At 24.9% G+C, this 19313-nt stretch overlaps 1 protein-coding gene across 3 annotated transcripts in view; it reads left to right on the top strand.

The window, feature by feature from the left end:
* LOC113555600 (otoferlin-like) overlaps positions 1-19313 on the top strand; it is a 125466-nt gene that overhangs the window by 96406 nt on the left and 9747 nt on the right. For 2 of the 3 annotated variants that reach the window (XM_026960053.1, XM_026960051.1), the window contains exons 7-12: positions 6824-6886; positions 11274-11358; positions 13700-13856; positions 16220-16406; positions 18173-18356; positions 19044-19258. In XM_026960053.1, the coding sequence (XP_026815854.1) occupies positions 6824-6886; positions 11274-11358; positions 13700-13856; positions 16220-16406; positions 18173-18356; positions 19044-19258 (891 nt within the window). Of the gene's footprint in view, positions 1-6823; positions 6887-8900; positions 8986-11273; positions 11359-13699; positions 13857-16219; positions 16407-18172; positions 18357-19043; positions 19259-19313 lie in introns of all 3 variants that reach the window. The other variant, XM_026960052.1, reaches the window with a different exon arrangement.

The raw sequence follows: 19313 nt of genomic DNA, 5'->3' as shown, positions 1-19313 counted from the left end.
TCATTTATTAAATTAGGTTATATAACGTGTGCGTACTTTTTCACGAATGCTGTGACAAGCATAAGCTAAAGAAGTTGAGTATAAGATATTCGGTTAAAACTATACCAATGTATGCCTTCTTTATCATTATAATGTCAACATTTAAAGCTTTAAAGTATTATATTACTAATGTTTTACTAAATGTTTTATTTTGTCACGATAAATAGATTTGTTTATAAAAACTCTATATAATAGTGTCTATTATGATTTAGTTTATTTCCAGAACTTTTGCTATAGTATTATATGATATTAACATGTAAATTTGGTGATTACGCCGATACTCATATTGTGTTATAGTTTCACACAGAAACACGATTTTTTTTTCGAAATCTGTTCATAGAATAATATATTGAAACAAAATTTACTTCAAGAATGTTGGTTTGTTACAATATTTCGATAAAAAGATTATAAAATATCATTGGCCAACGTATTAATCGAAATATTTATTATGACTATAACATATAAATATATAGGTTAGAATTATTATAATAATTACGAATTAAAAGCGTTTTAATAAATAAAATGTTGTACATTATTATCATTTCGGTTTTTGCTAACGCATTTTATACTTATCTCTTCAATAATATTGCTGTTCTTAGCATTTTTTGAACCTCTATTATTGCTACTTTGAGGTAACACATTTTACTATATAAAATTGATCGATCGGTTGAAAATAGATTAAAATACAGTGTTTCCAAACTGTAACGCAGTAACGTTTTTTCTCTTTAACTTTAATCTATCAAATTATTGATATATCAAAATAACAGTAAATAATATTAGTTAAAATAACAATTATGGTAAGTGAACGACGTATTTATGATTGACACATGACATACAATCTACCTGTTATTACCACATTGTATTTGTAAGAATATTGATAAATGCTATAAATTAGTACTATATTATTAAAAAAGACTTCTATGATAAATTATAATAAAACAAACATTGAAACATGTGAAATTTCGATTGCCAGATATTATCTAATAGTTTTTCAAACATAAAATCGACCATGTGTCGTTATTCGTTTTGATTGTATCGATAATTTATTTCATAAATAAGTACGTACTAGAAAATTATTAAAATAAAATTAAAATCATAGATTTACTCATAGTTTCAAAAAATCCGGGCACTATCAGTTATGTTTCGAAATGATAATATATTTTTAATGCGATTATAACACCGACTACTGTAATGACAACTAATTAATATAATTGATTATTGCAAAAAATATATAATCACATTTCCATTTAATTATAAATATTAATCCATTTTTTTTGTTTATTATTTCTCATATACTCATACACCACGGCTCGCACGATCCCTCCGGTAACGTGCTATTTTTTGTTGGCGCATGAATGAGCACGATGGAAATACAAGTATTTATTCCGTGATATATATATACGTATATATTATATTATCATTTAAACTTTAATAATGCGCGTTGCTATTTTTTACGACTTTATTTAATTTTTAAAAACAATAATAGTATTTTCTTGTGAACAAATATCTGGAAATCAATTCAGAATATTATAATCGTGTTGGTATTTTATTATTAAATACAATAGCGCACTGCAATATTACGACTAAATGAATACTTAAACATTTTTTGAGCCCCCCAAACAGTCAATAGTGAGGCAATAATATACCATGATATCTTTCTTCAGAAAAACCAACCTGTACAATTCAATTTATGTAATGTAGTTACTATAGTTATAAGAAAATACGTAATAATAAGTTATTACATTAAGGTGTATCAATAATATACATCTATATAAACTAATATAACTATACTCAACATTACATCATAATACACAAAAATAAGTAAAATCAAAAACATAATTATTTTTAACTATATAACCACGATATAATTATAAAATCATTCTACCATTAATCATAATATAGAAACTAATAACCTTTTTATTTGATGTATTTTCTAAGTTTAATAATATGTATTATAACATATAAACATTTTTTTTATAAATATTTTATATTATTTGGTTCCTTGACACAAAAAGATTACATAGTATACACAGAGGTTCAATAGTTTTTAGATACCTTAGTAAATATGTGATTTTACATAAAACGTACAAAAAATGATATGTAACTAGAATAGACCATTTGTAGGTAATTTATTCAATGTTATTGACAGGTCGAATGATTAAAAATATATATGACTTTAAAACTATTTGTTACAACTGTGTGTTTTATTTATACAATTTGTTATTACATAATAAACAAACAAAAATTTAAAAATCTTAACTATTCATTAACTTAATTTGTAACCAAATTTAAACCCATAAACTTATAAAAAAAAAAATTATGGACAATCTGTACATTTTTCAATGTATTATTTAGTTATGTACATTAAACTATGAGCGTTACGTTTAACTTATTATAAAAATATAATACTAATCAATTATAACTATTTTAAAATTTAAACTTAATATTTAACCTTATTTCTCATGTTTAATAAATCACTTAAAATACAACTTATTTACGTTTGTAGTTGTATTTAATAAAAACTTATAAATGTCAGATACGCTTGTTTCCAATGGTTAATGTAGTTTTATGCTTAATGTTCAAAAGCAATATTGCTTTTTATTTATCCATTCATTATAACCTCAAGATAACTTAAGCAAAGCTAAGCTATGAAGTATAAACATTAAAAAATAAAATAAATTCTATTTCGCAAGCCACTATTGTATTGGCCAACTTTGTCGATTCGTTATAATCAAGAAAATGTATTACAGGATAGTGTTTTAAATTACATTCACTGTTCTAACCCGTCAATTGTTATTAAATTGACATTTAAGTTGGTTAGTAAAAGAGTAAAAAATTATCAATATCTATTGGGTGTCGTTCAAGGAGTCACATAGCTATATGTCACCTTTACTGTTTGTTTATGGCATAATATCAAGAAAATAATCCCTAATTACAATATGCTAGCTATCGTGGGTGACCTAAACATTTTCCGTCGAATTAGCAACAACTCCGACTGTTTACTTATGCAATGCAAACTTAATACCTCAGTTAATTGATTTGAGTCTGTTGGTTAGTGTTGATTTGAACGTGAATAAATACCAGTCCATGTGCTTCTGTCGTATCTAAATAATTAGCCTATATACCTAATCGATTAACAACATTAATCTCATATCGATCGGTCGTAAAAAAAGATCTGTGAGTTCTTTTATCCACTGACCTTAGCTTCCACTATCACGTCCAATCAATAAGTTGTTAGGCATACGAGACACTAGGGTTTGTAAAGTGAATATCGTCCGATTTTAAGTTAACCTCTCTGCTGTAGGCTCTCGGTTGTTCCTTATTGCGATATCTGCTTGAATATAGATCAGTCATGTAGAATTCACACACTGCCTTTAACTCTACAACCATCAAGTGAGTCCAAAGGCGCTTTTTATCCTATACCGGCCATGTGTTGAATATCACCCACCGGTCGTTGCATGACTATACTCGCCAGTTCTACACGAGCTTGATCTTTTAACGATAGTTGATATTAATTTGAAGTTACTCTCAAATCTCATCGATGGTTATGTCTACGCTCCATTCTCTGATCAAATTTCGAGTCCCTCCACGTCTGGCTCGCTCTATCACAACTTTTGCTATCCCTGTGCGTATCACTAATTACAGCTTGAACAATCTAATTTACCGCATGATGCGTTTTGATAACGTCCACCCTTCGTTCTTAGACTAATCTAGATACCTGATTCCTTTTCGTTACCGCTGACTTGACCTGCATGTATAATTTACTTACCTATTACTGTACTTTGGGTTACGATAGTATTAATAAAATAAAATACACTATACACAATTTTAAATATAAAATTAAAATTAAAAATATTTGTAATTATTTATCAGTACTTTCAATAGATATATACTTTTTAGCGTAAAACTATAACAAAATAATGTATTTGCACAAAAATCTAATCACCATCACATTATTTAAATATTAAATTGGTTGACAGGCTTAGAACTTAAATAAAAGTAAAATATAGTATATATTAATGTCAATCTAATTTTTCCTGTATAATTCACGTGTAAATATTAGTTACGATGGTTATAATATACAAATATGAAACAATTTCTTGTTATGAACGTAAAATAACACTATTCACTTGCCGTATGATTAGGTAAATAAGTATTTATTATGCAATACATTTTATCTTAATTTAATTTCAATCAACTATAATAAACATTTAGTAATTTATTTTCTTTAAATTTTTAATAGTGTAGTGTCAATGATATGACAAGATGTTCAATTATAGTTTCGAAAATCCATTTTAATCATTATTCTTTCAGTCTAAATTGTATTGATTTATCTGTTAGATATGATAAACCTAATACTATAGTTTTCTCAGTTTAATTTTCACGTCATCTATGAGTAGAGTAAATAATATATTTTACCGTTATTAGTGAAACTAAATATTTGAAAATGTGCTATGCATTTATATATTGTATAATGTGTTTAATTTTATAGAGTGTACTTTGATGTTAAGTTATTTATATAATTATATTTTTGTAACTACATCATATAGTTTTCAGTTATAGATTCAGAAAATCCAAAGAATGTATCGGTTCTCAATACATTTTATTTTATTATGAGTATATTTGTGTGTGAATACTATTAGTGCAAATAAAATATTAAAATTCCTAAAATCCCTCCGAAATTACATTAATGTTATTCCATATACTTATAATTTCTACTTTACATAAATACGTACGACAAAAGCATGATGAACTTTACTATACCATATAACATTTTCTTGACAAAAACCTCATAAAACGTTATATAATATATTCAAAATTTAATCGTCTTCCAAGCTGATTATTTATTATTATTATTACTATTATTATAGTGGTATATTTTATTTAAGCAAGCGAAAAGAATAATGTTCGATAACATTAAATCGATATATTTAAAACTGTAATACATTGTAAAAATAAGCTTATGTTTTATAATATGGATTCAAATTTAAAACAAAAATAAAATAAAATAAAATTTAATATTTTTTTGTAATGAAAACATCATATAATAATATGTTTATACTTTACACGCAGTTTATTAAGAAGTATATATTATATCCTATATTCATATCCAAATGATAAATAATAAATTAATAGTTTTTAATTTGTAATTTTCAAATATAAGTGTATCATTAAAAATTATTCTTATATTTGTCAAACAATTAATATCACTAAAATACAACAACATATTTTTATCATAATATATGATTAAGTTAGTTTTAAATACGGTTATTATTAATTAATTTATGTAAAAATAATTTTTACCTAAACAATGTAATTTAATTTAGTTAATAAAAAATAATTCTGAACTCAAAACATGGATATAGTTAGTTCAATATACCTTCATCTTTATTTTTATCTCAGTAATTAATAAATTGTAACAAAAATTTTAACTATACAATTTTTCGTTCATCATATCATATTACAATTATAACATTGCAATTTGTAATCATTGATTACTTCTTTAGAACTTGATTTATTTTGTATAATAAGATTGAAATTTATTAGAAAAAGATAAGTTTCAAGATACTGGCTTATAAATATTTTTAAGATAACATAATACTAATACAATATTCACTTCAATAATTTTCAAATAATATCTATTCACTAAATATTCATAAATATTAATTCCATATTTGGAATATATTTTCATATTTTTTTTATGTTATTTTTAATTTTTTTTATCTCGGTATATATTGAAGATATATTTTTATTTCGTATTCACGAGTATGCCTAATATATTTTAATAGTTTTTGGAAATAGCATCAATCACATGGCAATATATATAAGAAAAATAGGAACACTACTGTCGTGATTTTATTTTCCTGAGTTTTAATATAAGCTAAAATATTTCAATACATCAAACTACGGTACAATTCCGTTATCTATTTATGGTGTAAAAATATCAACTCAAGCAGATGACAAATGTAATTAGTAATTACTAACTAACTAATACATTTTGTTCTTATTTATACCAATACTTTCTTTAATGTATTATTAACAATAATCATAATAGTATAATTGCATATTAATTAATAAGATACATTTAAAAAAAATTATTGAACAATACAAAAATGGTTAATTGCAAATGTGCAATATTATGCCTGCTGTTATATAATTTCCACCTTTTATATAACTGTAGAATGTATTTTTAGGTTACTACCCAGAATTAATTATCTTAATTTAGTTTTTTTTATAATGTTTTTAAAATTTAATAACAAAACTACTAATTTTAAACATATCTTAACCATGGTTCTTATGGCTTTGGCGCCAATTCCACGACCATGGTCCCGTGCTTACGGTTTTAGTTCGTCTTATTTATAATAGTCGGTAAGACTGATTATCTACCGAACATTTGATACAGTTTCAACCACTGAAACGGCCACTAAGATTTAATTTAACTGTTGTGCAAACCATTGTAGATGTAAATAATGGATTAGCGGTGCTATTAGAATAAATTAATTTTCAACCAATAGATTTAACATTGTCAAGAAAAATCTATGATTAGCAACAAACTGAAATAAGTTTATGTGATTATAATAATAAAGCATAACATTAAACATTTATATAAGTCGATAAGTTTGAATATAAGTACTTAATAGAATAAATATAGATAACTAAAATATGTCAAGAATCGTATTATATTTGAAATAAGTTTAAAATAGATATTTATGTTTATGTGTATGTACTTTTTATTACATCTAATACGTATATATATATAACAATTTGTAATTTATTTTTTCAGTATTTTGTATTCGATTTTCATATGCCAACTGTAATGTTATTTGATAAAATCATAACACTATCGGTAAGTAACTCGTGAATTATACCAAAGTATTTAAATCTTATCTATGTATACAGAACGGGTTGTGGTGTTTACTCAATAGCTAATATTTATTAGCAATATTACATATGTAGGTATCTCTTAATAAATTTAAGATGACGATGGGTAATTATACTACGAAACTAACCTGTATGCAAGTATATTATAATATAGTTTACATATGAATATGTTTATATAATTGAAACTTACATGTTTCGAAAAATCGTAACTAAAATATCGTATTAAATGTATAACAACAAAAGAAATTTTATAATTATAAAAATTAAATTTTGATTTAAACAATAATTTTTGTTGCTAAAAAGTAATGAATAAATGATCTTTAAACACATTACGTCATAATAATTTAGTATAGCTTTCAGAGCTTATTAAACTAGTTCACAACAATTAAATTATTCAACATTACCATGGCCAGAAATAAAAAAAATAATCCAGATTGAATGAATAAAAAAAAAATATATATTTTTAACATAAAATTACCGTGCTTAAGTCTTAATTTATTCATTGTATTTATCTTTAACGAATAATTTTACATTAAATTCATATTTAATGTAATATGTTAAAAGTAAATTTAAATTATTTTTTTTTAATACGTCACGTATATATATATATATATATATACCTATTTCAAAAATTTGAGTATGATAAAAAAAAACCATAAATGTATAAATGTATAAAATAGAATATTATTATTTTTTTAATATTACACGATATAAATGTATAATGTAATAATAAAATGGCCAAGATACATACACCATTGAAGTGTTTTATTTATATCGCTCTAACATCGTAGATAAAATGTTTTATAACAATATATATTATATTTCGAAATTAAGCATTAAATGAAAAATATGTATAAATAAATTTAAATTTAATAAAGTATATGCTTAATATTTTTGTAAAACATATATTCTCACATAATACTACCATAAATTTAACGAATAATCGTACATAATAAAATGTAATATAAAACTTCAACTAGAAATTTTTTCATAAAAAATGTTCAGGTTATCTGAGAGACATTCTTAACTCAAGGTTTTAAAAAAGAATGCTTTTAATTACACCCTAATTATTACTTTATTAGTTATACTTTAATTACCAACAATTTTATAACTTCTTGTACATGACATTTTAATATGCAAAATAGTAATTTTACAATAATATTATATTGTTAATGTTATTATGTTTTATTGAAATTTATTATAGGCTTTATTTTTAATAAAAACCTTTATTTATATAACATTTTATTTATTTGGCCTTAAACTATAAAACTATTAAATAGTTAGTACCTACTTAATACATATAATAAATTCATTATATTATGAGTAATTTTTTTTTTAAAGTGAAGCAGACCATATTAATATCTTGAAAAAACTACTAACAGTCTTACAGTATATAGTATTTTAATCATTTGATTTATTAAAGTTTCAAGAATATTTAGATTTAAAAATTTAACTTCAAGCTATGATTTTTATTTTTATGTTTTAAAATATATTTTTTTTAGATGTGTGATATTATTCTAAAAAAAAATCTTTTTATAAATAAGATCATTAAACGTAATATAATTATGTTACTCACTAAAAAAATATATGAACGTAGTTTTACATATCTAAAGTTGTTATATTATTAAATAATATTTATTGCATACATTTTTACAAAGTTACATTGAAATTTATTTATAAACAATAACAATTTGTTGTACATAAATTCATTGTAATATGTAGTCATATTGAAATATGCCATTAGACTTCACAATTGTATTGAATGTAACTAATACTTTTGTTCTCATATACAAATTTATTATTTTTCAAGCATACAAATATGATAATATTATGTATTTGTTTGATTGTATAATATTTTTAGTGAATAACTACCAATGGAAACACTCAACAAAATACATTTATTAAAAATCCCATCTATGAGGTCAATATATAGCTTACTGTGTTTTCATTAAAATAATTTCTTTATGAAAAATCTTCAGGTTTTGCATTCTAAAAAAATCCTAAGGTCAGGCACGGTGGTTGGATCATTCAAGATCGACTTACACACCGTCTATGACACGCCCGGTACATTGTATTTTCCTTTTTCTTAATTTGTTTATTATTATTTTCTTTTTGTTTATCCTTTGTACACTTTGTACTATATCTACCAAACATGTTTAGTGCAACGTACACTGACACTGTTTTACAGACAAACAAACACACACACAAACATACACCAGACACTCGTATACGCACACATTATCACCTATTATACACGAATTAATTTATTCACGTAATTTTGCTTGTTTACCATGTTTTGTCTTATTGTAATTTATTCAACAATACATCCCATACTATATTATGTTGTCTGTAATACTTGAACAATAGACCGCATAGTCCGTTCAAAATGTTTCTGTATGGTCATTGGTGTTTTGTATATACCAGGGATTCGGTTGTATTGGGATTGCAGAATAATTTCACTTAAAAATAATGGTATTGCGATTGTATTGGGTTCGATTAAAAAAAAAAAATATATTTATTTATTCTCTGGGATATTGTGATCCGAAAGGTATGTGACATTATACTTTCTGGCGTTGGAATTTCCCATATGAGCAATAATATTCGTGATTGATTCAAAAACGTTATTTTTTTTTTTTATATATAGCAATACCAATATGTAATGAAGTTACATCGAATTCCTGGTCGTTCGTAATGCACCTTTAGCAGTATTTTTGACCATAATACATTAAAACGGTCTATGTTATTATATTTATCAGATATTGTCTGATTTTTCGGAATGCTTTATTAAACCTAATATAATATTTTTGGCTTTATATTTTAATTTTAAAAATTACTCTTGTCTTGGCGACTTTATTTAGTCAACGAATAATAATATGAATAGTGATTTACAAAATAATACGATTTTTTTAGTTAATCACAATAAAATATTTTTAATTATTCATTTCTCTTTTCAGATGTACCACTTAAAATATTTTTGTAATGTTTTTGAATATTCATTAAAGTTATGATTAAAACTCCATATTGTATAAAATTCACGATATACTTACTAAAGAGTTAAAGGAAATAGCTATGAATTGGAAAATATTTAATTATCATTTAATTAAACATGAACTACTATGGAAATAGTTTTTTAATGCATTTTGTACTTAAATTCAAATAAGATGTATACATCAGTTATATATCTGTTTGATTAAAAACTAATTTTTAAAAATGTGAACATTTGCGTAATGCTTTTTAATAGTAATATTTTCTTAACATGCACTAATTTAATAATAATTTACTTAAACGGTTTGCCGACAATAATAATAATAATTAATAATATAATAAACGATATAACTAAACATTTAAAATTAATTATGTTTAATAACTAATAAAATAACAAATTTCTAGTTTTTACTATTACAATGATTAATAATATAATAATAAATCGAAATAAAATTAATGCTTCCATTCATTTTATAAATATTTGATCTTATTTGTTCATGAAACCTTTAGTATTAGTAGCCATTGAGTATTTAATTTTATAATTTGATTTAAAGTATTAATTTATAAACCATTAATATTGTTTTAAACGACCCCTTCATAAATGATTTATTGATAAAAAACTGTATTGTGTATAGATTAATCAAATTAAAACAATTAAATGAAATTTGTAATACCTTATTAAAATTCAATTTAAATTAGAACACTTAAAGATTTATTTTATCTCATAATATATATTATGAGTATTAAAAACTGTGTTAAATAATTTTAAATTATTAAATTAAAAATAATATAGATATACAAAAAATACGTATTACTATAAATTATGTTACACGTTTTTTAAAATACCTTCAGTGGATAATATATATATGTTAATATTATTCAAAGTAAGATATATAAAATGCAATGTGTATACAAATTATACAGGTAAAAATATCACAGGTTTAATCTTAACTCGGAAACAAAAATTAGTTTAATATATACTTTTCTAATACTTATACTTCACATAATTAATATACAATGTGTTATTAATGCGAATGGTGCCATATAGTCCATTAATGGATTAACAGTGACCATATCACGACAATAGCGTTTGAAAAATAAATAAACTATGCTCGCTTAACTATATTATTTTCATTAAACCTGAACGTTGGATTTATAAAATATAATAGTTTTTCGGTGAACTACAATTTACGCTAAATTTTTTTTATTCAGACATATGTCCGCGCCAGTTAAACTGGATTTAACACGAGACGTGTTGAGTTCGCATTATTTGATTTTAGACTGACACGTATTATTTGTATTGTTGTACACGAATTGCTGGACTTGTATTTTGTTTTTGTTTTCTGTCTGTCCAAACGCTCAAAAAGGTCTTACAATCCAGACACATATTAAAAGCGTCAAAACTGTGGGGCAGCTTTAAATTAGACGTTGGCACCGTCTGGTACCAGCCAGGTACATTATGGAGTTAACACTATAAACATTGTATAGAAAAAAAATTAATAATTATTAATCATGTACAATGTAGATAAACCAATAGTAATGCGTGTACAGAAATCCATATATATATATATATAGGAATGTTTTAGTATTATTTTTTGTTGTTTACAACAATATCCTCCTATTCGACATTAACATAATATCTATATATCGATAATCATTTTATATTATACATCCCATAATAGACATCATTATATTTTACCACGTAATATGTCATATTTAGTTCATTTTTCCTCTCGCATATTATATATTTCATAAAAAAACCGGCTCATTCATTTTATTTCACCGCATGACGTATTTCCTCTTCTCATAATATAATATAATACCTACATAGTATTATTTGCCTCAGTTACTTTATTTTCGTCAATTTTTTTCCCACATAGCATGCTTTATTCTCTCACTATATTTTATTAAAATATTAAAATACCTAGTTCTCAAAAAATATTCCTTTGAAAAAAAAATGCACTTTGGTACTTTTATATTGTATACACACCCATAGAACTTAGCTGTCGGGTGACAATAGGCTGAATTCCCTTTGCTTTTACTATTGACTTTTGATATGCATGGTTTCCTACGCGCTGCCGTTTTCGATTTAATCAAAACCTCGATCAGGCTAATTGCGATGATTTTTTTTTCATCTACCAAACCAATCTGTATTGCCATCGGCATACTAATTCTAGGTGTTTTAAAATTAATTAAATACAATTTTAGATTTTTTCATCAGAACATATTAATGCGTACAATATTCACGTGTTTTTTTTAAATGTGAGTTCTCGTTGAAAAAAAAATGTATAAAGTCAAATGGATTAATGATATGTTCATTGCATTTATTATAAAATTCATAATCAAAAAATAATATTTTTTGTTGTTCTAAAAATTTTAATTCACAATTTTCTCCAACAACGTTCACGGTAAGATAGCAAATTATAATAACCTTTACAGAGCAATCCTAAAGTATCTCTAATGTTTAAGCATGTACTTAAGTACCCATCTACTTTACTATAAGTAGAAAAATATTTGTACATCTATTCTTCAATATAATATAGGACAGAAGACAATAGACAGCCAGAAATTAATACTGATTAGTGATTTTGTAGCACAATAACGTTAGATTACTTAAAAAAAATAAATATAATTTCATTACTTCGTTTTATTGTCATATTTCATTTATTTGATGTCCTTTTTTTTGTTGAGAATATTCGTTTCGAAATTCAGATTATATAATCTTCGATTGTAAATATTAGCTTTTAAAAATTATTTAATGGTTATGAAATTCTATCAGATAACATATTATAATAAGAACCTATACATAATTATGGAATTTGCGTTTAAATTAATTAAAATCACAACTGTAAGGTAAAATCGTTAGAATTTCTAAAATTAGTCTTACAGTGCTTAATAATATACTCAAACGAAAGACAATATAAATTAAATTTTACTGAACAAATCATTAACATTATAACACTATTTTCAAACACACAAATGCAATTTACTTATTTAATTTTAAATATTTATAAATTATACTCGCAAAATTTTTTATTAATCATTCACATTATATGGTATACATTCGGGTACAATGATTCTGAGAAGTTAAATTGGTACATGATACTTGAAAATATCAATACATTTTTAAACAGTTTTCATGCATAATGTAGTTATTATACATTATTGAGAACGTGAATAGAGTTTGCTAAAATCTTATCGCTTACATATTATATACTTATAAATAATTTTTAATTGTTTATTTATATTTCGTTTAATGTGTATTGTCTTTGTCTTAATTGGTATCAAAATAACATTTAAAACGTACGATAAAATTAAGTAAAAAAAAAACTCCATAGAAAATTATATAAATTATATATAAGTAATTATTAGTATTAAAATTAAAATAAGTAATAATAAAATAAACGATAATAAGTATTATTCTTTTGACTTATTATATATTTTATTCTATTTTATACCGTTGATTTTTAAACGGCAGCTTAAGTAATTGTAAACAAAATAACTGAAACAGTTGTGCGTAAATAAATCTCAAATAGCAATTAAAAATATTTGTGTATTAAAAGAAACCCGAGTAGGTACTCTAAACTTTTAAGAAACAATAATAAGGTTCTGAGATCGAAAACGGTTTCGTTCATTATTTTTTTACCATGTTCTTTTTTCAATTATTTATTTGTTAGATTTATTTTTAGTAAGTAAAAAAAAATACCTAAACGAATCTTCTATCTTTTTTTTTCTTTTTGTATAACTTCAATATAAAAATGCACTAAAACGTTGGTATGCCGTGACATTTCAGAGCATCAATTTTATCACAAATGGGCTCTTCTCACCGACCCCGACGACATAGCTGGTGGACCCAAAGGATACCTAAAATGTGACATCAGCGTAATCGGAAAAGGTGACACTATTAAAATACCGCCAAAAACGGAAAAAGACGAAGACGACATCGAGGCGTAAGTTGTGTATAATATTTTCATATCATAAGGTATTAAAATTTATTTTAATGTTTTAACGTTGTAAATCACTTTTAATCGTGATTTTGTTCACGAGTTATCAGGCCAAAATAAAATCTATGCTCTTTACGGAATATACGCGTAGACGGTAAAGTTTAAAAATGAAAGTGCTTACGGGGAGAGACTTACATGATATAATATGTAAGTTGTTTAAGTATTATATTGTTATTTGAAGATATCTCCTATAGTATAAAACATACTATTTATATGGTATTTCTCATATAGTGTGTATAAACATACGTATACTCAATGTTTCGCTGGTATTAGGCAGTAAAAGGTAAACGTTTAAGGAATCAATTACAATATATTTATAGCCTATACTTACACATGAGGAGGAACATCTATTACTTTTAATTTTATCGTTATTCAGTAATAAAGTATCCAGAGGCTATTCTATGCTCACCTGCTGTCTTTATGAGTTGGTTTATAACTATGTTACTGTGAAAATGCATTCAATGACTGTTATCCCTATCAAGATGATTCGACTCGACTTATCACTTGAACGGGTAATTTAGGTCTACAATTTTACAATATTTCTAAATTCTTGTTCTATACGCATGCTCGTAGTCGGAGTTCTTTAAATTTTAAGTACACCATTCACGCAATTATACTACCCCCCACCCACCCACCCATAGTCGAATCTTTTCGTGATACGTGTCTCACTCTAATTCTCACATTTTCTACCAAACTACACATTACAATGGATTGCTGTAAGGCACTTGAAATACTTGGATTCGATAAACTTTCGACTTCAAGTTGTCTTCCCTTAAAAGCGTCGTATATTACGCACTTGTTTTATAAGACCAATTATAGTTATATTCCATGGGATTCCACTACCACCTTTTACTCTCGTCAAATTGAAAGTGTTCAACCTATTAAAAATAAATCTTCCGTTTCGTGTTTACTAACTTATACTATAAAATTTCGACATAAATTGTTTGGTTGATCGCAGGCATACTGCGCATATAAATTTCATTAATAACCTTCCGAACAATAAAACAGACTTATCAACTATTTCATCTCAAATTCATTACAAAGTTATAATTCGTTCTACACAATATTCTGTAAGGCTCAATTTTTTTTTTTTGTTTCACTCACAGTAAAAGTAATGAATCTCTTTGCCATATTTCGTTGGCCAATTTAGATTTTTTTTTTCTTATCTTTAAATTTGTCATTTTTTGTACGAAAATCTTGTTATTAATTTATATAATACTATTAAATTATTCTATTAATTCATATTGTTTATGACTGTCAACTTATAAGTTTATTACAACCGTCAGAATAGTCTTTTTGTACTTTAAATTTTACACATAAATTATAGCGACTTACTTTGTGATTATCTACTCTCAAGTACAGAAAATCAATGACGTCCCAGATTTTACCATTTAAAAAAGTACTATATTTTTTATCTGGTAAGATTGTGTTTGTGACATTATCCATGTACAATATTACAACTATATTCCCCATTACTTTATGAATATCTAAGTGGACTTAAATAAATGACAATACGAAGCAAATCCTCAAATGTTTAAATCGTCAATAACATTTTTTAACTACCTACCCAGAGAGTAGGTATATATTTTAACTTTTGATTGAAAATGTTTTAAAAGAAAAATAGTAATAGTAGAGCGTGTATAAATAATACATTATTGTGATCAATTTGTGATGTTTATGTTTTGTGTTTGTTTTTAATTTTTTCGCAACAGCATGCTGTATATTTTAATTTTCAAACATTTGAATATATAATAATCGAATATTTTAACCTTATAGTTTTAATAAATGTTCGTGGTTTACCCTGCCACTTCACTTCTCGTGTGTATGAACTTTTAGTGTTTATAAATAATAGACTACCATTGGATCAATGTTTGTTCGAAGGTTGTTATAATTTAAAATAAATTAAATTCCCTATAAGTCAACAACACAAAATTAGTTAATGTTTTTATCTTATTTTTTCAAAGTCATATTTCAAGTATTTTTATGACAAAACAAATCAGAAGATCAAAAGATAGTTTTTCACGTAAAAAAAAAAAAAAAATAAATCACTAGAATAATTAATAATATCGCTATGGCCAAAAATAACTGAAAAAATTCTACACTCATTCTGCTCAGCGGGAGACTGTTGTAGCTAAAGAGTTTTAGAGTAATTGATTTGGTGCTAGCTGCAGGAAAACAATCTGGTGTCTGGTTACGATACTAAAATAATTATTATTTAAACCGATAAAATATAATGATTTTTCTGTTGATCGATCATACCCGTGTCACATTAAACATTGTTGTTCTTACATTAAATAAAATGATTATAGAAACCTACTGTTACCGGACGGCGTTCCTGTAGACCGGCAAAGGGCCAAATATGTGGTGCGGATATACCGGGCTGACGGTCTACCAAAAATGAATAGCACGCTGGTGGCGAATGTGAAAAAAGCGTTTACCGGAGAAAACCGAGACCTGGTTGACCCATTTGTACAAGTATCGTTCGCTGGACTAACCGTAAGTCAATTATTTACATCGATATCGTAATTTTTTCGTCGTCACAGCCACTGACGCTAAAATGTAATTTACGAGTAATGGATATTTAATATATTATTATATATTATGCTAAGAAATTCGGAAAATCATTGATAATTTTGGTTCCAATTAAATTAGTATAACAGAAGTATGTGAAATTATTACTGGTTTTTTTCGTCTTACTTTTAAAAAAATATAAAAGTTACTTGTACTGAAACTTTAAAATTAGTGTAGCTAAAAAAATCCCGAGTCAGTTTTTACTTGTTAGTCAAATAAATAGTTTATTTTTATTAAAAAATATGATATTAAAATGTATTGTTCTAGCATAGGGTCACGGTGATGTATCAGATTTATACTAACCTAAAACGGATAAACGGATTAAATAAAATGTTGTATATTATGTATTTAACAATTATATTATAATTATTTAAATACATAATAATGAAATCAATATTAAATAATTAAAAATTATTTTAAAACCTCTACAAAGTCTATTTTTTCCACAATAATTATTTTTAATACAAAGCGTTTATTTAAAAAATAATCGATTTACTTTATTAATTTTACTTTAATTTATCAGTATAATACTTATTTCGACAATATCATCATAATCTGTTATGGGCTTACAAAAAATAATTACAGCAGTCTTATATTATATAAATGTTTCAAATGGTTTTTTACTATTTTTTATAAAAAAATTCGATATATTTTAGTAATTTGTTGCGAATTTGCAATTAAATAAATATTCTCTTTTTATTTTGGCACGTAGATAACACGAAAAAGTTTAATTTAAGTTTAATATTCATATTTAGTATACAAGACATTTATAAATATTGATATTAGACATTTATTTCCGAATTACAATAAAAACGATATTTTTTTGTTTAAATATTAATAAGTAATGAATATTATTTAATCCTAATTAAAGTCGATAGATTAAATAAGCAAATGTCATGATATAAAACAGAAATAAATTATAGTGTCCTTTATCGATATATATATATATATATATATATATATATATATATATATATATATCTAATACTTTTAATACAAAATATATTCGTACGTACTACACATTGGCTCACTAATTAAAAGTGTAACTGACACTAAAATCCAATAATCTAAACCAAAAAAATAATATTTGAATCAATGAATTCATGAATTTGACTTGTGCATATTCTGTATCAATAACGTAAAATTAAAATTATAATCTAAGTCAATAATATATAAATACCGTTTACTAATATGTGAAACTAATAATGGATTTGTGTATAATATATTTAAGATTTAACATTATAATATCTTTGTTATTATCTCGCTATTGGCATTTTAAGGAAACACTACTAATCAAATTCAGCTAACTTCACGGAATTCGAGTTTAATTAAGCGTTCGAAGTATTCTAACAATATAGAACACTGGCTCACGTTCAGGAGCCATACCTCATAAATATATGTCCCTACGATACAATAAACTGAATAAACTGTTATTTGTCAAACCCGTCGTTAGGGCGTATTTCCCGACTGGCACAAAGATTTAAATTGCGAAGGTTTACTATCGAAAACGATAAATTAATATCTTGACTGTACTTGTACTATTATTCCATGACGAAAATACTACTAGAAGTAGTATTTTTGAAATTTGGCAAACGACGGATTGAATACAAAATATGATTGAGAATTCAGTAATATCATTTTTATCATTATTATTATATATTGGTTTACGTGACTAAATTTGTTGGCTTAAGGGCAAGACGAGTGTACGAAAACACAGCTATTCGCCGGTGTGGAACGAGCAAATTGTTTTTTCCGAGATGTTTCCTCCGCTATGCCAACGGATAAAAATTCAACTGAGGGACAATGATCCAGTAAACACGGTTATTGGCACGCATTTCATCGACCTGAAGACTATATCAAACGACGGCGAAAGAGGTTTTTAGATATGTTTACACGGAGTATAGTTTGATAATATCCATAAGAATATAAGATATCAAAACTTTAAAAATTATACTTTTTTATCATGCCCATCAAAATATAATTATCATTTAAGTTTTTACAGTGCTTCCAAATGGTATTTAATATCTTATACTTAAAATCAAATGTTCTAGATATCTGTTATAAAAATATTCTCATTTGAATTTAGTTTTATCTAAGATACAATAATGTACCTTTAATTATTTAGTGCACTACATTTTTAAAGTTGCATATAATATTATAAATTTTAAGAATTAAAACGATTTTAATACATTTTCTACTCGTCATATAGATATAATATATACATAGTTATTCAGTACACATATTATATGATCAATAATGATATTGAATAAAATATAAGTGTTACAACTTCACCATTTTATTCTATAACTATAAATAAAATAGGTTATTAAACATTATTAAATCAATATAAGTCTAATATTAATTTACTTGAACATCCAAGTATATATATATATATATTGAATTAAAAATAAAAAATAACAAAATATTTAATATTATATAATATTACTATTTGAATATGTATAATTTTCTGTAGTACCAACTAATTTTTAATAGCTTATATTTTATATGTACATTAATTAATATACAATAAAAAATTTAAAAAATGTTAAATTGGTATCATAGGATTTCCCCCTACGTTCGGTCCCACATTCATACATATGTACGGATCAACAAGAGATTATAGTATTTTAGACAAGCACGCGACGCTTAATACTGGCCTTGGTGAAGGTGTTTCATATAGAGCAAGAGTATTAGTAGCGATTCGAACTGAAATCACAGAAAACACGGAATTTATGAACTCTGGTGTAGATGTTGAACCTACATATCCTATCACTGAGGTAAGATATATTATGGTTTTTAAATGGCTTATCGACTTATACATCAAAATGTTTC

The sequence above is a fragment of the Rhopalosiphum maidis genome, chromosome 4, assembly GCF_003676215.2.
Source record: "Rhopalosiphum maidis isolate BTI-1 chromosome 4, ASM367621v3, whole genome shotgun sequence".
NCBI classification, from domain to species: Eukaryota; Metazoa; Arthropoda; class Insecta; order Hemiptera; family Aphididae; genus Rhopalosiphum; species Rhopalosiphum maidis.
This window is presented reverse-complemented; position numbering and strand designations above follow the sequence as displayed.